Source organism: Cherax quadricarinatus, chromosome 22 (genome assembly GCF_038502225.1).
Source record: "Cherax quadricarinatus isolate ZL_2023a chromosome 22, ASM3850222v1, whole genome shotgun sequence".
Classification (NCBI taxonomy): Eukaryota; Metazoa; Arthropoda; class Malacostraca; order Decapoda; family Parastacidae; genus Cherax; species Cherax quadricarinatus.
The window spans coordinates 17,611,596-17,634,095 of NC_091313.1; the positions used below are offsets into that span (position 1 = coordinate 17,611,596).

A 22,500-nucleotide genomic window follows, 5' to 3' on the forward strand; every position below is an offset into this window, starting at 1 on the left:
TGAATGATGACTGAAGGTCCCCTGATGAATGATGACTGTAGGTCCCCTGATGAATGATGACTGTAGGTCCCCTGATGAATGATGACTGAAGGTCCCCTGATGAATGATGACTGTAGGTCCCCTGATGAATGATGACTGTAGGTCCCCTGATGAATGATGACTGTAGGTCCCCTGATGAATGATGACTGAAGGTCCCCTGATGAATGATGACTGTAGGTCCCCTGATGAATGATGACTGTAGGTCCCCTGATGAATGATGACTGAAGGTCCCCTGATGAATGATGACTGTAGGTCCCCTGATGAATGATGACTGTAGGTCCCCTGATGAATGATGACTGTAGGTCCCCTGATGAATGATGACTGTAGGTCCCCTGATGAATGATGACTGTAGGTCCCCTGATGAATGATGACTGTAGGTCCCCTGATGAATGATGACTGAAGGTCCCCTGATGAATGATGACTGAAGGTCCCCTGATGAATGATGACTGTAGGTCCCCTGATGAATGATGACTGTAGGTCCCCTGATGAATGATGACTGAAGGTCCCCTGATGAATGATGACTGTAGGTCCCCTGATGAATAATGAGTGTAGGTCCCCTGATGAATGATGACTGTAGGTCCCCTGATGAATGATGACTGTAGGTCCCCTGATGAATGATGACTGAAGGTCCCCTGATGAATGAGGACTGAAGGTCCTCTGATGAATGATGACTGTAGGTCCCCTGATGAATGATGACTGTAGGTCCCCTGATGAATGATGACTGTAGGTCCCCTGATGAATGATGACTGAAGGTCCCCTGATGAATGATGACTGTAGGTCCCCTGATGAATGATGACTGTAGGTCCCCTGATGAATGATGACTGAAGGTCCCCTGATGAATGATGACTGTAGGTCCCCTGATGAATAATGAGTGTAGGTCCCCTGATGAATGATGACTGTAGGTCCCCTGATGAATGATGACTGTAGGTCCCCTGATGAATGATGACTGAAGGTCCCCTGATGAATGATGACTGAAGGTCCCCTGATGAATGATGACTGTAGGTCCCCTGATGAATGATGACTGTAGGTCCCCTGATGAATGATGACTGTAGGTCCCCTGATGAATGATGACTGTAGGTCCCCTGATGAATGACGACTGTAGGTCCCCTGATGAATGATGACCGAAGGTCCCCTGATGAATGATGACTGTAGGTCCCCTGATGAATGATGACTGTAGGTCCCCTGATGAATGATGACTGTAGGTCCCCTGATGAATGATGACTGAAGGTCCCCTGATGAATGATGACCGAAGGTCCCCTGATGAATGATGACTGTAGGTCCCCTGATGAATGATGACTGAAGGTCCCCTGATGAATGATGACTCTAGGTCCCCTGATGAATGATGACTGAAGGTCCCCTGATGAATGATGACTGTAGGTCCCCTGATGAATGATGACTGAAGGTCCCCTGATGAATGATGACTGTAGGTCCCCTGATGAATGATGACTGTAGGTCCCCTGATGAATGATGACTGAAGGTCCCCTGATGAATGATGACTGTAGGTCCCCTGATGAATGATGACTGAAGGTCCCCTGATGAATGATGACTGAAGGTCCCCTGAAGAATAATGAGTGTAGGTCCCCTGATGAATGATGACTGTAGGTCCCCTGATGAATGATGACTGTAGGTCCCCTGATGAACGATGACTGTAGGTCCCCTGATGAATGATGACTGTAGGTCCCCTGATGAATGATAACTGTAGGTCCCCTGATGAATGATGACAGTAGGTCCCCTGATAAATGATGACTGAAGGTCCCCTGATGAATGATAACTGTAGGTCCCCTGATGAATGATGACTGTAGGTCCCCTAATGAATGATGACTGAAGGTCTCCTGATGAATGATGACTGTAGGTCCCCTGATGAATGATGACTGAAGGTCCCCTGATGAATGATGACTCTAGGTCCCCTGATGAATGATGACTGTAGGTCCCCTGATGAATGATGACTGTAGGTCCCCTGATGAATGATGACTGAAGGTCCCCTGATGAATGATGACTGAAGGTCCCCTGATGAATGATGACTGTAGGTCCCCTGATGAATGATAACTGTAGGTTCCCTGATAAATGATGACTGTAGGTCCCCTGATGAATGATGACTGTAGGTCCCCTGATGAATGATGACTGTAGGTCCCCTGATGAATGATGACTGAAGGTCCCCTGATGAATGATGAGTGTAGGTCCCCTGATGAATGATGACTGTAAGTCCCCTGATGAATGATGACTGTACGTCCCCTGATGAATGATGACTGAAGGTTCCCTGATGAATGATGACTGTAGGTCCCCTGATAAATGATGACTGTAGGTCCCCTGATAAATGATGGCTGAAGGTCCCCTGATGAATGATGACTGTAGGTCCCCTGATGAATGAAGACTGTAGGTCCCCTGATGAATGATGACAGTAGGTCCCCTGATGAATGATGACTGAAGGTCCCCTGATGAATGATGACTGAAGGTCCCCTGATGAAAGATGACTGTAGGTCCCCGGATAAATGATAACTGTAGGTCCCCTGATGAATGATGACTGTAGGTCCCCTGATGAATGATAACTGTAGGTCCCCAGATGAATGATGACTGTAGGTCCCCTGATGAATGATGACTGTAGGTTCCCTGATGAATGATGACTGTAGGTCCCCTGATGAATGATGACTTAAGGTCCCCTGATGAATGATGACTGTAGGTCCCCTGATGAATGATGACTGTAGGTTCCCTGATGAATGATGACTGTAGGTTCTCTGATGAATGATGACTGTAGGTTCCCTGATGAATGATGACTGTAGGTTCCCTGATGAATGATGACTGTAGGTTCACTGATGAATGATGACTGTAGGTTCCCTGATGAATGATGACTGTAGGCTCCATGATGAATGATGACTGTAGGTCCCCTGATGAATGATGACTGAAGGTCCCCTGATGAATGATGACTGTAGGTTATCTGATGAATTATGACTGTAGGCTCCATGATGAATGATGACTGTAGGTCCCCTGATGAATGATGACTGAAGGTCCCCTGATGAATGATGACTGTAGGTTCCGTGATGAATGATGACTGTAGGTTCCTTGATGAATGATGACTGTAGGTGCCCTGATGAATGATGACTGTAGGTTCCCTGATGAATGATGACTGTAGGTTCCATGAAGAATGATGACTGTAGGTTCCCTGATGAATGATGAATGTAAGTTCCCTGATGAATGACGACTGTAGGTTCCCTGATGAATGATGACTGTAGGCCCCTTGATGAATGATGGCTGTAGGTTCCCTGATGAATGATGACTGTAGGTTCCCTGATGAATGATGACTGTAGATTCCCTGATGAATGATGACTGTAGGTTCCCTGATGAATGATGACTGTAGGTTCCCTGATGAATGATGACTGTAGGCCCCCTGATTAATGATGACTGTAGGTTCCCTGATGAATGATGACTGTAGGTACCCTGATGAATGATGACTGTAGGTTCCCTGATAAATGATGACTGTAGGTTCCCTGATGAATGATGACTGTAGGTACCCTGATGAATGATGACTGTAGGTCCCCTGATGAATGATGACTGTAGGTGCCCTGATGAATGATGACTGTAGGCCCCTGATGAATGATGACTGAAGGTCCCCTGATGAATGATGACTGTAGGTTCCCTGATGAATGATGACCGTAGGCTCCCTGATGAATGATGACTGTAGGTTCCCTGATGAATGATGACTGTAGGTCCCCTGATGAATGATGACTGTAGGTTCCCTGATGAATCATGACTGTAGGTGCCATGATGAATGATGACTCTAGGTCCCCTGATGAATGATGACTGTAGGTTCCCTGATGAATGAGAACTGTAGGTTCCCTGATGAATGATGACTGTAGGTTCCCTGATGAACGATGACTGTAGGTTCCCTGATGAATGATGACTGTAGGCCCCCTGATAAATGATGGCTGTAGGTTCCCTGATGAATGATGACTGTAGGTTCCCTGATGAATGATGACTGTAGGTTCCCTGATGAATGATGACTGTAGGTTCTCTGATGAATGATGACTGTACGTTCCCTGATGAATGATGACTGTAGGTTCCCTGATGAATGATGACTGTAGGTTCTCTGATGAATGATGACTGTAGGTTCCCTGATGAATGATGACTGTTGGTTCCCTGATGAATGATGACTGTAGGTTCCCTGATGAATGATGACTGTAGGTCCCCAGATAAATGATGACTGTAGGTGCCCTGATGAATGATGACTGTAGGCTCCCTGAAGAATGATAAATGTATTATCCCTGATGAATGATGACTGTAGGTTCCCTGATGAATGATGAATGTAGGTTCCCTGATGAATGATGACTGTAGGTTCTCTGATGAATGATGACTGTAGGTTCCCTGATGAATGATGACTGTAGGTTCCCTGATGAATGATGACTGTAGGTTCCCTGATGAATGATGACTGTAGGTTCTCTGATGAATGATGACTGTAGGTTCCCTGATGAATGATGAGTGTTGGTTCCCTGATGAATGATGACTGTAGGTTCCCTGATGAATGATGACTGTAGGTCCCCAGATAAATGATGACTGTAGGTGCCCTGATGAATGATGACTATAGGTTCCATGAGGAATGATGACTGTAGGTTCCCTGATGAATGATGACTGAAGGTTCCCTGATGAATGATGACTGTAGGTTCCCTGATGAATAATGACTGTAGGTTCCCTGATGAATTATGACTGTAGGTCCCCTGTTGAATGATGACTGTAGGTTCCCTGATGAATAATGACTGTAGGTGCCCTGATGAATGATGACTGTAGGTTCCCTGATGAAGGATGACTGTAGGTTCCCTGATGAATGATGACTGTAGGTCCCCTGATGAATGATGACTGTAGGTGCCCTGATGAATGATGACTGTAGGTTCCCTGATGAATGATGACTGTAGGTTCCCTGATGAATGATGACTGTAGGTCCCCAGATAAATGATGACTGTAGGTGCCCTGATGAATGATGACTATAGGTTCCCTGATGAATGATGACTGTAGGTTCCCTGATGAATAATGACTGTAGGTGCCCTGATGAATGATGACTGTAGGTTCCCTGATGAAGGATGACTGTAGGTTCCCTGATGAATGATGACTGTAGGTCCCCTGATGAATGATGACTGAAGGTGCCCTGATGAATGATGACTGTAGGTTCCCTGATGAATGATGACTGTAGGTTCCCTGATGAATGATGACTGTAGGTTCCCTGATGAATGATGACTGTAGGTTCCCTGATGAATGATGACTGTAGGCCCCTGATGAATGATGACAGAAGGTCCCCTGATGAATGATGACTGTAGGCTCCCTGATGAATGATGACTGAAGGTTCCCTGATGAATGATGACTGTAGGTTCCCTGATGAATGATGACTGTAGGTTCTCTGATGAATGATGACTGTAGGTTCCCTGATGAATGATGACTGTAGGTTCTCTGTGAATGATGACTCTAGGTTCCCTGATGAATGATGGCTGTAGGTTCCCTGATGAATGATGAGTGTAGGTACCCTGATGAATGATGACTGTAGGCCTCCTGATGAATGATGACTGTAGGCCCCCTGATGAATGATGACTGAAGGTCCCCTGATGAATCATGACTGTAGGCTCCCTGATGAATGATGACTGTAGGTCCCCTGATGAATGATGACTGTAGGTTCCCTGATGAATGATGACTGTAGGTGCCATGATGAATGATGACTGTAGGTCCCCTGATGAATCATGACTGTAGGTTCCCTGATGAATGATGACTGTAGGTCCCCTGATGAATGATGACTGTAGATTCCCTGATGAATGATGACTGTAGGTGCCATGATGAATGATGACTGTAGGTCCCCTGATGAATGATGACTGTAGATTCCCTGATGAATGAGAACTGTAGGTTCCCTGCTGAATGATGACTGTAGGTTCCCTGATGAACGATGACTGTAGGTTCCCTGATGAATGATGACTGTAGGTTCCCTGATGAATGATGACTGTAGGTTCCCTTATGAATGATGACTGTAGGTTCCCTGATGAATGATGACTGTAGGTTCTCTGATGAATGATGACTGTAGGTTCCCTGATGAATGATGACTGTAGGTTTTCTGATGAATGATGACTGTAGGTTCTCTGATGAATGATGACTGTAGGCCCCCTGATGAATGATGACTGTAGTCCCCCTGATGAATGATGACTGTAGGTTCCCTGATGAATGATGACTGTAGGTTCCCTGATGAATGATGACTGTAGGCCCCCTGATGAATGATGACTGTAGGCCCCCTGATGAATGATGAATGAAGGTCCCCTGATAAATGATGACTGTAGGTTCCCTGATGAATGATGACTGTAGGCCCCCTGATGAATGATGATTGTAGGTTCTCTGATGAATGATGACTGTAGGTTCCCTGATGAAGGATGGCTGTAGGTTCCCTAATGAATGATGACTGTAGGTCCCCTGATGAATGATGACTGAAGGCCCCCTGATGAATGATGAATGAAGGTCCCCTGATGAATGATGACTGTAGGCCCCCTGATGAATGATGACTGCAGGCCCCCTGATGAATGATGACTGTAGGCCCCCTGATGAATGATGACCGTAGGTTTTCTGATGAATGATGACTGTAGGTTCCCTGATGAATGATGACTGTAGGCCCCCTGATGAATGATGACTGTAGGCCCCCTGATGAATGATGACTGAAGGTCTCCTAATGAATGATGACTGTAGGCCCCCTGATGAATGATGACTGTAGGCCCCCTGATGAATGATGAATGAAGGTCCCCTGATGAATGATGGCTGTAGGTTCACTGATGAATGATGACTGTAGGCCCCCTGATGAATGATGACTGTAGGCCCCCTGATGAATGATGACTGTAGGCCCCCTGATGAATGATGACTGTAGGCCCCCTGATGAATGATGACTGTAGGCCCCCTGATGAATGATGACTGTAGGCCACCTGATGAATGATGACTGTAGGTTCCCTGATGAATGATGACTGTAGGTTCCCTGATGAATGATGACTGTAGGCTCCCTGATGAATGATGACTGTAGGTTCATTAATGAACGATAACTGTAACAGGGCTCGTAGTAATAAGAAAATAGAGTTAAACTGGCAATGTACTGACACACACACACACATACACAGTCACACACACACAGACACACATATACACACACACACACACACACACACACACAGACACACACATACACAGACACACACACAGACACACACACACACACACACACATACACAGTCACACACACACAGACACACATATACACACATACACACACACACACACACACACACACACACACACATACACAGACACACACACACACACACACATACACACACACACACACACACACACACACACACACACACACACACACACACACACACACACACACACACACACACACACACACACATACACACACACACACACACAGACACACACATACACACACACACACACACACACACACACACACACACACACACACACACACACACACACACACACACACACACACAGTATAACACCAGGCACATCTCCTGAAGCGCACATCAACCAAATAACTGCTGCAGCATATGGGCGCCTAGCAAACCTCAGAACAGCATTCCGACATCTTAATAAGGAATCGTTCAGGACCCTGTACACCGTGTATGTTAGGCCCATATTGGAGTATGCGACACCAGTTTGGAACCCACACCTAGCCAAGCACGTAAAGAAACTAGAGAAAGTGCAATGGTTTGCAACAAGACTAGTCCCAGAGCTAAGAGGTGTGTCCTCCGAGGAGAAGTTAAGGGAAGTCAACCTGACGACATTGGAGTACAGGAGAGATAGGGGGGACATGATAACGACGTACAAAATACTGAGAGGAATTGACAAGGTGGACAAAGACAGGATGTTCCAGAGATGGAACACAACAACAAGGGGACACAGTTGGAAGTTGAATACATAGATGAATCAAAGGGATGTTAGGAAGTATTTCTTCAGCCAAAGAGTAGTCAGTAAGTGGAATAGTTTGGGAAGCGATGTAGTGGAGGCAGGATCCATACATAGCTTTAAACAGAGGTATGATAAAGCTCACGGCTCAGGGAGAGTGACCTAGTAGCGATCAGTGAAGAGGCGGGGCCAGGAGCTCGGACTCGACCCCTGCAACCTCAACTGGATCTGGATCTGATGACCAGAGCTTTGGTAAGATGGGTAAGGAAGAAGGATGGGTAAGGATGGAAATATTGGAAAAGGGTGGGAGGGGGGGGAGAGGTAGGATATAAAAGGTAAGTGGCCCAACCACTTTGGTGCAAATTAAAAAGTGTATGTAAATTGATAAGATATTCTTTAAGGGGTATAACACTAACCCATCAGAGTCACATAGATATAATAGGTATATACAACCTCAACTAGGTGAGTACAACTAGGTGAGTACACACACACACACATATACGCACACACACACACACACACACACACACACACACACACACACATACACACACACACACACACACACACACGCACACATACACACACAAACACTTAAATGAGCGTATATATACGAGCATTTACACTTAATAGAGCAGAAGGGAGGGGAAACAAAGAAATAAAGGAAGGATTAAAATACTTTTACGGTACATATACCCTGATAGGTTCAAATATCAAATACAAACATTTTCAAACTTTTCAACACAAGTGAGGTAGAGATAGAGCAATCTAAAAAAAATCTCGAAATCTTCTCTATGACTTTGAATGGCTGCTGCTTTTTCAATCGTTTTTTTACAATGTTACGACTCATATCCACACAGATGTAGTATTTTGTTATTTACATAAAATCCTTTGATATATCGTACGTAATGTTTATGCACCTGATATGTGAATGAAAGTGAAAGCCTGAGCTGGACACTGGCACACAGACAAAGCAAGTGATTATTACCGAGTAGTTAAGTGTTAGAATGTAGGTACGTGAAGGAGCGATTCCAGGACCCATCCTCTTCATGTTCTGTACACAAGACTAAGTAACAAGACTAACGATGTATCAACGATGCACATGAGACCGATGTTTCGAGATAAGTTAGATCAATGGCAATTCTGTATATATATATATATATATATATATATATATATATATATATATATATATATATATATATATATATATATATATATATATATATAGTCGTGCCGAATAGGCAGAACTTGCGATCTTGGCTTAAATAGTAACGCTCATCTTGCCATATAAGACAAGTGAAAATTTGTGTATGCAATAATTTCGCCAAAATCATTCTGAACCTAACGAAAAAAATATATTTCGCTGAGTTTCTTTAGTATTAAATTATTGTAAACAAATCTAAAATATATTTAGGTGGTTTAGGCTAAAATACATTGCGCTTGTTATAATAAGGTTAGCCAAGTTTTCAAAGATTCTTTTGGTACAAAATTAAATTTTTTTACATTATCATTAGTGAAAAAAATATATCTTTAAATGTATAAGAGAAAATTTCAGAAAGGACTTAATTTTAAATGAGTTCTTGTTAATTGACCAGTTTTACATATTCGGCACGACACACACACACACACACACACACACACACACACACACACACACACACACACACACACACACACACCCACACATATATATATATATATATATATATATATATATATATATATATATATATATATATATCTATATATATATAATGCAAATATCGCAAACCAAGTGATACAGGATGCAAAGCAACTCCGGGGGGAGTAGAATGATAGCTCTAGGCCTTTCGTGTGGCAATCAACACATCATCAGGAGCTTTCAAAGTTGCAGAAAGAGGAGGATGTCCAAACAAATACGATCCCAAAGAACTCCTTCACTATATGTATATGTACGTATATGTAAGTTATGTACGAATAAAAAAAACTCGAAAACAGTTATCAAAAATTAAAAGAGATAGGGACTGAGAGATTCACAGCTAACCCACAAACTAACCCACGGCGTTTTAATCCGCCCTGAACTATTGCAAAGACGGAAGTCAGGAAGAAAAGGACAGAAAGCGGGATATCAAGATATCACTGTGAGATGAGGAGACAAACAAGGTCAGTTTCAGGACACGTGTGTTGTGAAGGTTAGAGCGTATTCTGGGAGAATCAAGAATCTGGGGAAACTAAGCTGGCGCTGAGGTTTGTATTCGGAATGTTGAGTGTAAGAGACAGTTTAATAAGTCGGTATCTGTGAAGGCTCGAAGACGGGCTGGAAGACAAAAAATATTTTTATAAACATCAGAAATAATGAATAAATTAAGTGTAATAAACACTTGTCAATGTTCAATAATAACGAACATAGTGACAGAAAGTCAGGAGGTTGATTCATCTGTATATTTCGACCACCTTCTGTCTCCGTAATAGTATCAACGACGCGTCCGTCATGTCGTATTTCAATGCGCTGCACAATCCTCGTTTCTAATTACTTAACTGATGAAAAACTGTAGAGAAAGAGAATAAAATCGCAATTAAGTTCATACCATCATTAAGAAATAAATCCAATGAAGGAAGCCTCATAGAACTAACTTGTTTTATCTAAGGAAGTTAGAGGCACTAGATGTGATCCAACCCTTTAAGACACTGAAGATTTTGTACTCGAACAAGAGGTTTCGCGAAGTAATAAGGGATCTGACAACATAAAATAACGGTGTGAAATCAAGGAAAACTAGATGCATTACGAAGTTGGATTCGAAGTACAGAGTGTTACTCTCTGAGTGCTTCCATCTGTGTTTACATCGTTGATTTAAGTTTTGTGCTGTCGTTACAATACGAGAGACTGAGATGGTTAGTCACATAAAATAGAAGAGACGTCAAAAATTTGTTTTATGTCTAATGTTTTGCTGGTGCACTTTTACTCTGAGAAGTTTGTATATCTGAATCACCTCTGTTTTTCTCCACAGAAATAAGACCCATAGTAATAAAGGTTTTGTGTATATATTTTAAAATAGTCAGCATGCGGTAGTATAAAATTTAGTGGGACTTTCACTACACCTCTTTTTAGTCATGGAACATTACGGTAGATTTTCTGTTCATGAAAAAATCTAAGTCGTCTTCAGACTCTGCCTATCTGTCTCTGTCTGTCTCTCTCTGTCTCTCTGTCTCTCTCTGTCTGTCTGTCTGTCTGTCTGTCTCTCTCTCTCTCTCTCTCTCTCTCTCTCTCTCTCTCTCTCTCTCTCTCTCTCTCTCTCTCTCACTCTCTCTCTCTCTCTCTCTCTCTCTCTCTCTCTCTCTCTCTCTCTCTCTCTCTCTCTCTCTCTCTCTCTCTCTCTCTCACACACACACACACACATACACTCACACATATACACAAAACGAGAAATATACCTGCAGTGAAGAAAAAACTAGAATATTGCCCTGGGAACAGTTTGGCCAACGTGGGGGTGTATTTTGCAGCAGGTGTGTGTGTGGATTACACGTGTCAGCATGCAGCAGCAGGTGTGTGTGTCACACGTGTCAGCATACAGCAGCAGGTGTGTGTATGTGTGTCACACGTGTTTCCATGCAGCAGCAGGTGTGTGTCACAGGTGTCTCCATTCAGCAGCAGGTGTGTGTCACACGTGTCACCATGCGGCAGCAGGTGTGTGTGGGTATCACATGTGCTGCTTTCATCTCCACCACTCATGGCATGCTTCTTACATCACAGCCATTATCTCCCATCACCAACTCCATCCCCATTACCATCACCACCATCACCACTACCGCTACCACCATCACCACCACCACCATCCCCACCATCACCCCCACCACCATCCCCACCATCACCACCACCACCATCCCCACCATCACCACACCACCATCCCCACCATCACCACCACCACCACCATCCCCACCATCACCACCACCACCACCATCCCCACCATCACCACCACCACCATCCCCACCATCACCACCACCACCATCCCCACCATCACCACCATCCCCACCATCACCACCACTACCATCCCCACCATCACCACCACTACCATCCCCACCATCACCACCATCCCCACCATCACCACCACCACCATCCCCACCATCACCATCACCACCACTACCAGTACTATTACTCCTGCTTCTACTAATACCACCAGTAATGCCACAATTACAGCTACTGTTGCTACTACTATTATCACCACCACCACCTCTATCATCACCTCTAATGCTGATAATTTCCCTTCTATTCACCACCATTTCTAACTTCTTTAACTATCTCCAGAAATCTTGCTATCCTTTCTCAATACCTCCATCACCACTACCATCACTTTTGACACCATTATCATCACTACCACTATATCCACCACCCTTTCCTCATGACCACCACTTCTACCACCTCCCCTGCCATCATCACCATCACCATAAACACCACCACCTCTCACATCAACACCATTCCTAACACCCATATCATTTTCACCGTCCTTATTCCACTCCTTCCATGACCACCAACAATACCATTGCTACCACAATCGCTACCGACATCACATACCTACCACCATCACCCTCACCACACCGACGTCACATGTCTACCACCATCACCCTCACCACCACGATCATCTCTTTCGTCATCTACCCTACCTCCACCATTTAGCAATCCATCTATCACACAACAATATCCCCTGTGTCTAGTCTTTCCCCATCCCATGCTCACTGATTGAGGATTTGATCGGGCCGTCGAAAGGGGAAGGAAGGAAATAGTTTTACATCTCTGGAGTGGAAGATGGGTCGAGCCCTGAGTTCTGCTACTCTGCTGGAATTATTCTGTATATACTAAAGTAGAGGTGATTTTCTATTGTATTTATCTGTAAACCTCAATGGTTTAATATTTCGTTATGTAGTCTTTAGATGGTATAAAATTATTATTTTTTTACATTAACATAAATGAAAAAATGTATCTTTAAACGTATTAGAGAAATTTTTAGAAAGGACAATTTTAAATGAGTTCTTGCTAATTGACGAGTTTCACCTATTCGGCACGTCATTATATATATATATATATATATATATATATATATATATATATATATATATATATATATATATATATATATATATATATATATAAAGATAGATGGGCTAGTGAGAGTAGTGAGAGTATAGGCAATGGGGTTGAAGATGTATGGGGTAGGTTTAAGAATGTAGTGTTTAGAGTGTTCAGCATATGTTTGTGGTTACGGAAAAGTGGGCGTGGGAGGGAGGAAGAGCGACTGGTGGAATGATGTAAAGAGAGTAGTACGAGAGAAAAACTTAGCATGTTAGATAGAGGTTTTCACAAAGTAGAAGTGATGCAAGGAGGGAGGAGTATATGGAGAGAAAAAGAGAGGTTAAGAAAATGTTGAAGAAATGTAAAAAGAGAGCAAATGAGAGAGTGGGTGAGATGTTATCAACAAATTTTGTTGAAAATAAGAAAAAGTTTTGGAGTTAGATTAATAAGTTGAGGAAGCCTGGGGAAGGAGTGGATTTGATAGTTAAAAATAAGAGAGGAGAGTTAAGTGGAGAGTTAGAGATATCAGGTAGTTGGATGGAATTTTTTGAGGAATTGTTAATGTTGATGAAGATAGGGAAGCTGTGATTTTGTGTATAGGGCAAGGAGGAATAACTTCTTGTAGGAGTGAGGAAGAGCGAGTTGTGAGTGTGGGGAAGCTCGTGAGGCAGTAGGCAGAATGAAAGGGGGTAAAGCTGCTGGGATTAATGGGATAAAGACAGAAATGTTAAAAGCAGGTTGGGATGTAGTTTTGGAGTGGTTGGTGCTTTTATTTAATAAATGTATGGAAGAGGATAAGGTATCTAGGGATGGGCAGAGAGCATGTATAGTTCCTTTGCATGAAGGCAAAGGGGACAAAAGAGTGTGCAAAAATTATATGGGAATAAATCTTTTGAGTATACCTGGTAAAGTGTATGGTAGAGTTATTATTGAAAGAATTAAGAGTAAGAGGGGGAGTAGGATAGCAGATGAACAAGGAGGCTTTAGGAAAGGAAGGGGGTGTGTGGACCAGGTGTTTATAGTGAAACATATAGGTGAACAGTATTTAGATAAGGGCAAAAAGGTTTTTGTACATTTATGGATTTGGAAAAGGCATATGACAGGGTGGATACGGAGGCAATGTGGCAGATGTTGCAGATGTTTGGAATATGAGGTAGATTATTGAAAGCAGTGAAAAGTTTTTACGAGGATAGTGAGGCTCAGGTTAGAGTAAGTAAGAGAGATGATTTCTCAGTAAAAGTAGGCCTTAGACAAGGATGTGTGATGTCACCATGGTTGCTCAATATATTTATATACCGGTTGTAAGAGAAGTAAATGCGAGGGTCTTGGCAAAAGATGTGGGGTTAAAGGATAAAGAATCTAACACAAAGTTGGGCATATGACACTGTGCTTTTGGGAGATTCTGGACAGAACTTGCAGAGGTTGGTGGATGAGTTTCGTAGGGTATGTAAAAGAAGAGTAAGGTGATGAGGATAACAAAAAATTGGGTAATGAAAGATTGGATATCAGATTGGAGGGAGAGAGTATGGATGTGTTAGCAGATGGATCTATGGAAGATGAGGTGAATCATAGAATTGACGAGAGGAAAAACGTGAGTAATGCACTGAGGAATCTATGGAGACAAAGAACTTTGTCCACGGAAGCAACGAGGGGAATGTATGAGAGTATAGTTATACTAACGCTCTTATATAGGTGCGAAGCATGAGTGGTGAATGTTGCAACAAGGAGAAAGCTGGAGGAAGTGGGGATGTCATATCTGAGGGCAATGCGTGGTGTGAATATAATGCAGAGAATTCGTAGTTTGGAGACTAGAAGGAGTTGCAGGATTACCAAAACTATTATCCAGAGGGCTGAGGAGGAGTTGTTGGGGTGGTTCGGACAATGTTGAAAGAATGGAACAAAATAGAATGACTCTGAGAGTGTATAAATCTGAAGTTGAGGGAAGTCGGGGTAGAGGTCGGCCTAGGAAAGGTTGGAGGGAGGGGGTAAAGAAAGTTTTGTGTGCAAGGGGCTTGGACTTTCAGCAAGCATGCGTGAGCGTGTTAGATAGGAGCAAATGGAGACAAATGGTCTTTAGGACTTGACGTGCTGTTGGAGTGTGAGCAGGGTAATATTTATGAAGGATTCAACGAAACCGGCAGGCCGGACTTGAGTCCTGGAGATGGGAAGTACAGTGCCGGGACTCTGAAGGAGGAGTGTTAATGTTGCAGTTTTATAACTGTAGTGTAAGCGCGCCTCTGGCAAGACAATGATGGAGTGAATGATGGTGAAAATTTTCCTTTTTCGGGCCACCCTACCTTGGTGGGAAACTGCCGATGTGTTTATATATATATATATATATATATATATATATATATATATATATATATATATATATATATATATATATATATATATATATATATATATATATATATAAGACAAGCCACGGGGGTGGAAATCTTAGCTAAAGAAGCTAAAGACTTACACCCCTCCCCCTCCCTCCCCGTGGCTGGTCGTGCCTAGTTAACATCTCCTGTCTGCGATTGTGGTTGGTAAAAATGTATGTGATTAAAGTGGAAGAGCAAGGAAAGAGTTGCGATAAGAATGTGTGATGGAAGAGAGATATTTAAAAAAGTTAAGGAAGACGAGGGAAACAGAAAAGAGGAAAAATGAGGTAAGAGAATAGAAGGGAAGAAATTAAGAAAGGGAAGAGGCGTATTTAAGAAAATAATATAAAAGATACAGATAAGACAGAGAGTGAGGGAATAAGAAAAAGTAAGAAAAGAGTGAGTGGAGAGCGTGAGTAAGAGTGAGGGGAGAAGGTGGGTAAGACTGAGTGTGGTTAAGAAGTTAAAAAGTGAGGGGGAGAGGGTAGATAAGAGGTGAGAGAAGAGAGTATAAAAGATGTGAGAAAGTAAAGGAAAAGAATGAATGGGGAAGAGGTGAGTGAGAGGAGAGGCAGAGTAAGAGGAGAGAGATAAAAGGCCGTGGCGAGGGGACTGAATGGATCCATCTTTGCGCTATACTCCAGAAACGAAAATTAAAGTTTTTAAGCATTGTGTTAGTGACACACACACACACACACACACACACACAGGAGGGTCAGGGGAGACATGATAACGACATATAAAATACTGCGCGGAATAGACGAGGTGGACAAAGACGGGATGTTCCAGAGATGGGACACAGACACAAGAGGTCACAATTGGAAGTTGAAGACTCAGATGAATCAAAGGGATGTTAGGAAGTATTTCTTCAGTCATAGAGTAGTCAGGCCATGGAATAGCCTAGAAAGTGATGTGGTGGAGGCAGGAACCATACATAGTTTTAAGGCGAGGTATGATAGAGCTCATGGGGCAGGGAGAGAGAGGACCTAGTAGCAATCAGCGAAGAGGCGGGGCCAGGAGCTGTGACTCGACCCCTGCAACCACAAATAGGTGAGTACAAATAGGTGAGTACAAATAGGTGAGTACACACACACACACACACACACACACACACACACACACACACACACACACACACACACACACACACACATACACACACACACACAAACAAACAGATGCAGCACCAGTTTGGAACTCACACCTAGCCAAGCACATAAGGAAATTACAGAAAGTGCAAAGGTTTGCAACAAGACTAGTTCCAGAGCTAAGGGGGATGTCCTACGAGGAGAGGGTTAAGGGAAATCGACCTGACGAGACTGGAAGACAGGAGAGATAGGGGGTATATGATAACGATATATAAAATATTGAGAGGAACTGACGAGGTTGGCAGAGACAGGATATTCCAGAGACGAGACAGCAATAACGGGTTACAATTGGAAGTTGAAGATTCAGCTGAATCACAGGGATGTTAAGATGTATTTCTTCAGTCATAGAGTTGTCATGGAGAGGAATACTCTGAGAAGTGATATAGTGGAGGTAGGATCCATACATAGCTTTAAGAAGAGGTATGATAAAGTTCATGGAGCAGAAAGAGTGACTTAGCGACCAGTAAAGAGGCGGGGCCAGGAGCTGTGACTCGACCCCTGCAACCACAAATAGGTGAGTACACACAGCACTGGAGAGAGAGTGAAGGCTTGACCGATAGAATCTCATTGATAACTCACTATTATTGTGCTTCCGCACAATCGTATTTCCCTTTCCAGGTAATCAGTCCCTCTTGGAATCAATCCCTCGTGGAATCAATCCCTCGTGGAATCAATCCCTCGTGGAATCAATTCCTCGTGGAATAAATCCTCCATCTATTCATCCCTCATATAATCGGTATCGCTATTACATGTATTCTTCTTCCTCTTGTGGTCCATTATTTCACATACTGAACCGAACGTCTGACACAAACGTCTGCCACAAACGTCTGACACAAACGTCTGACACAAACGTCTGACACAAACGTCTGCCACAAACGTCTGACACAAACGTCTGACACAAACGTCTGACACAAACGTCTGCCACAAACGTCTGACACAAACGTCTGACACAAACGTCTGCCACAAACGTCTGCCACAAACGTCATTCCTCATCTTATTCATATTAAAGGAATTGCAGCCATTCTTCCCTTCCTCTTATCAAACCGAAATGTCTCCGGTTTTCTCAGGAGAAGAGTTAAATTCATTATAAGCTGTCCTTTATTGGCAACGTTTCGCGCAGGTAGCAGCATTTATCTAGTGACATACTGTCTGTCCTCTTAAAAAATAAAAAAAAAAAATTCTATCCCCAGTGTTTCATAAGTCTTAATACCAAGAAAATTCACGAATTCTAAGAATTTTTTCCTCATTTTTTTTTTAAAAGAGCTATTGACATGGAATTTATTAATCATCTTCTAAACATTCTCGATGAACTCTAAAAATTTACGTAAATTCTAGGGTGATGTGAACGCATATTTTATTTTTTCCAGCAGCAAACTTGAGCAGCGCCTCGCCCAGAGAACTTCAGGAGTTCGCGGAATTTTGGTGGTTTTTTTTACACTGGGGAAAGTGTAGAAGAATCTTTTACCCCCGAGAAATTTTTAATAATTTTGACCCTAATATATGCACACACACACACACACACACACACACACACACACACACACACACATACAGACACACACACACACACACACACACACACACACACAGGAGTCAACATTGTCTCGTATATAATTAAGGTCAGTTTAACCTGTGTTAGTTTGATTTAACATCAATGAAACCTAAACTCAGCATCTGACGTGATCATACAATTCCTTAATGATGGTGAGCGGCTCTTGATTCAAGTACATGGAGCTACCTTTCCCTCCCTGGAATCAAACCTGATTACTTCTGTCACCACCAGTGGGCTCATCGCTTCACTTTGAATATTAGTAAAAAAATTGAATAATTGCTATTTATTTCTCAGGATGTGGAGTTCTTACGTGAACCTGTGCGTGCTGCTTCTTGTGGGCGTGAACACGCCCATCACTCACGCCCATGACCCATCTGTGACCACTTTTATCACTCACGCCCACGCCTCGCCCGAGTCGCCCACACACCTCGGCAACGCCCATCTCAATCACGTGAGTTAATGGAACTGACCCTTGGTGATATTTTCTTTGTATTTTTTTGGATTACTATTTAAAACTTCCATCAAGAATAGTTGTGTACACGTGTAAGTGTCGGTACATAAAACAACCTCAGGTGTTGGTGCAGGTGTTGGTGCAGGTGTTGGTACAAGAACACGAGTAGGTAAAGGTACAAGAGTAGATACAGGTGTATTTACAAGCACATGTTTAAGTATAGGTAAGAGAGTGGATACAAGTGTAGGTACAACCACATGTATAATAATAGGTACAAGCACATGTGTAAGAATTGAAACACGTGTAAATACAAATACAGTGCAAAGACACAATTCCAATGGTAAATATAAACACAGGTATAACACCCAACAGGCAAAGTTGTTACCGTTGTTATGAGCCCATTTCAGAAAACTCAACAAATTCTGCACGTTCGCTCTGAACCAACAGATAATGGTCTCTGTTGGAAACGAAAGTACCTTTGCGATTTTTATCTCCACTAGCAATGTGGAGCTGATATCTGCAGCAGTGATCTCAGTTGAATACTCTGATCACAATCTTATTGAAGCTCTCTTTCTGAAGGTGCTTACCTTTGTGCTGGTAAAGAAATATTTATCCGAGAAATTTGAATTATCTTTCCTTTCCTGGGATTAAACCTGATTATCTTCCATTACGCAGATGCTGTCTTAACTACGGTGTTCTTCACCAACTCCAAGGCTGTATATATTCACATTATGTCTTTGTATTTTACCTTCCCGTCGGAGTCTTGCATGTACGCTAAACAAAGATGGTGGTGGTATGGGGAGGATGGTGGTAGTAGGGGTGCTGTTGGTGGTCGTTGTGAGGGTGTTGGTGGTTGTGGTTGTGGATGTGATAATGGTGGTGGTGGTGGTGGTGGTGCTGTAGAAGCCAGGGCCCTGTACAAGGATGCCTTTTAACCCCAAAATATCTTAATTTTTGAAGGAATAATATTGAAATTTTCTAAACGTTTGACCCCCCTCAAAAACGGTAAAATATTTTGAGATACCTTATTAGTGATGCAGCCACGATGCTGTTGCACCAACGGCACTGTTGCACCAACGGTACTGTTGCAGTCACGGTGTCGTTGCGCCCATGGTACTGTTCCAGCCCCAGTAATATTGTACTCACGGTACTACTTCAGCTACGGTACTGTTACAGCCACGGTACCGTTGCAGCCATGGCACTGTTGCAATTATGATACTGTTGCACCTTTGCGACAACGGCATCATCAGAGCCACGGTACTATTGCAGCTACGGTACCTTGGTAGCACCCAACCCCCAGCACACGAGTCATCGCTTCTGGAATATTTTAAAAAATAAGCGTCAACATTCACCCCCTCCCCCTCCTCCTCCTCCTCCAGTGCCTTCTTTCCCTCCTCCTCTCTCCTCCTTCCTCCAAAACAAAGTTTTCTCGTTTTCTTCTTATTCTTAGTCTTTGATCTCTATAGTTCTTCATTGTTTTCTCCTCATTCCAGACAGACTTCATTCCAGAGAGACGTCATTCCAGACAAACTTCATTCCAGAGAGCGGACACCTTGTGTCCTCTCGGACTGGAATAATAATAATAATAATAATAATAATAATAATAATAATAATAATAATAATAATAATAATAATTCTAACTTAATAATTAATTTGCACTAATTTAAACTCAAATAGTATTATGTATAGCATAATACTACCATTTCTAGCACCACCATTTCCATCACCACCATTTCCATTACCTCCATTTTCATCACCATCATTTCCAACCCCATCTCCACCATTACCACCACTGTCACAACACCATTTCAACCCGCGTTCCTACCATCACCGCCACGAAAACCATCGCCACCATCTCCACCACAACAGCTGTCACCATTACTTTCATCACAACCTTCCACCACCCATCACCCCTCCTAACATTACTACAGTCATCACCACCATCTAATTCACCACCGTCAACACCACAACCACTACCACCAGCATTACCATAACTGCCACAGTCACCACAACTACCACAACCCCCACAGTCACCACTACCACACCAACCAGCACACCACATTTTCCACACCATTATCAGCTCTCACAGAGTGACGGTATCAGCAGCAGGGAGCACCTGAGAGAGAATCATTTTCACTGGAAAGTGACGCCTCAATTTCCTACCATCATCATCATTATCATCGTCTCACTGTGTAAGGTCTGAGTAGGTGAAATATAATATTCAATTTCAGTTTCGTTATTTCTTTTAATAAGCAATAAAGGCAAATAATCTATTGACTGATGGGATCACCATGGGATCACTATCTATCCTTGGAAGAATGGCAAGCTCTTAGCATGGGACTATACCTGTCTGTCGACGCTGGGAGACACCTACATCCATAGCTCTGGATATAACCTTGTCGCAAACCTTTGCACTTTCTTTAATTTCTTGACCCGGTGTGAGTTTCAGACAGGTGCTGCATACTCCAGTATGGGCCTGACGTACACGGTGTAGTGTCTTGAACGATTCCTTACTAAGGTATCGGAATGCCTTAGTAAGGCGTCCATATGCTGCAGCAGTTATCCGGTTGATGTGTGCTTTCGGAGACGTGCTCGGTGTTATACTCTCCCCAGGATCTTTCTCCTTGAGCGAGGTTTGAGGTCTTTGGCCACCTAGCCTATACTCTGTCTGCGGTCTTCTTTGCCCTTCCCCGATCTTCATGACTTTGCATTCGGCGGGGTTAAATTCGAGAAGCCAGTTGCTGAACCAGGTGTCCAGCCTGTGGCCGTCTCTTGAAGTCCTGCCTGATCCTCATCTGATTTAATTCTCCTCATTAACTTTGTATTATCTGCAAACAGGGACACTTCTAAGTCTATCCTTTCCATCATGTCATTCACATAGACCAAAAATAGCATTGGTCCTAGGGCTGACCCCTGTGGGACCCCGCTCGTCACAGGTGCCCACTGTGATACCTCATTATGTACCATGACTCGTTGTTGCCTCCCTGTCAGGTATTCTCTGATCTACTGCAGTGCCCTCCATGTTATGCGCGCCTGATCCTTTAGCTTCTGCACTAATATCTTTTGGGGAACTGTATCGAAGGCCTTCTTGCAGTCCAAGAAAATGCAATCAACCCACCTCTCTCTCTCTTTCTCTCTCTCTCTCTCTCTCTCTCTCTCTCTCTCTCTCTCTCTCTCTCTCTCTCTCTCTCTCTCTCTCTCTCTCTCTCTCTCTCTCTCTCTCTCTCTCTCTCGTGTGTGTGTGTGTGTGTGTGTGTGTGTCTGTTTGTGTGTGTGTGTCATGTTTCAAGCAATGTGAATACTGAACGTTCTGATATATATATTTATATATTTTATGTCAAGTTAATGGCTTACAGGAATTACGATAATTGATTTCAAGTTCCATACTGGGTTTGAAGGGATGTTTGAAAATTATATTCGTTAACATTGAAATTGGTTTGATTTGTAAATGGTAGCGACAAGCATGGTGAAAAGAGAGATAGATAGATAGAGAGAGAGAGACAGAGTTTTTTGACTATCACTCACTACTTTGTGATCGTCAATATGGCTTCAGGAAAGGTTACTCTGCTGCTGATCTGTTGTTAAACCTCTCTACTAAGTGGCACCAGTCACTGAATGAATCCAAAGTCAGCTGTGTGGTAGCACTGGACATTGCTGGCGCTTTCTACCGGGTGTGGCACCAGGGCCTCTTAGCAAAACTTCAAGCACTGGGAATTGCAGGCTCTACGCTATGTCTCCTCAGTGATTACCTTCATGGTAGATCTCTAAGTGTAGTTCTCAATGGAACGGAATCAGCATGACATCCTATTGGGGCAAGTGTTCCACAAAGAAGCGTGCTGGGACCATTGTTATGGAATGTCTGCTTCAACGACCTTCTTCATCTCATCCCAGAATCACATGCATATGCAGACGACTGCACACTGACATTCACTTATCCAAGAGAAGAAATGCCAGCTGCTCTA

At 43.1% G+C, this 22,500-nt stretch overlaps 1 protein-coding gene across 1 annotated transcript in view; it reads left to right on the forward strand.

Moving 5' to 3' along the window:
- Nucleotides 1–22,500, forward strand: part of LOC128689847 (vasoactive intestinal polypeptide receptor 1-like) — a 205,688-nt gene that overhangs the window by 87,913 nt on the left and 95,275 nt on the right. The window contains exon 3 of the mRNA XM_070087499.1: nt 18,382–18,538. Coding sequence (XP_069943600.1) covers nt 18,383–18,538 — 156 coding nt within the window. The 5' untranslated portion in view covers nt 18,382. The remainder of the gene's footprint in view (nt 1–18,381; nt 18,539–22,500) is intronic.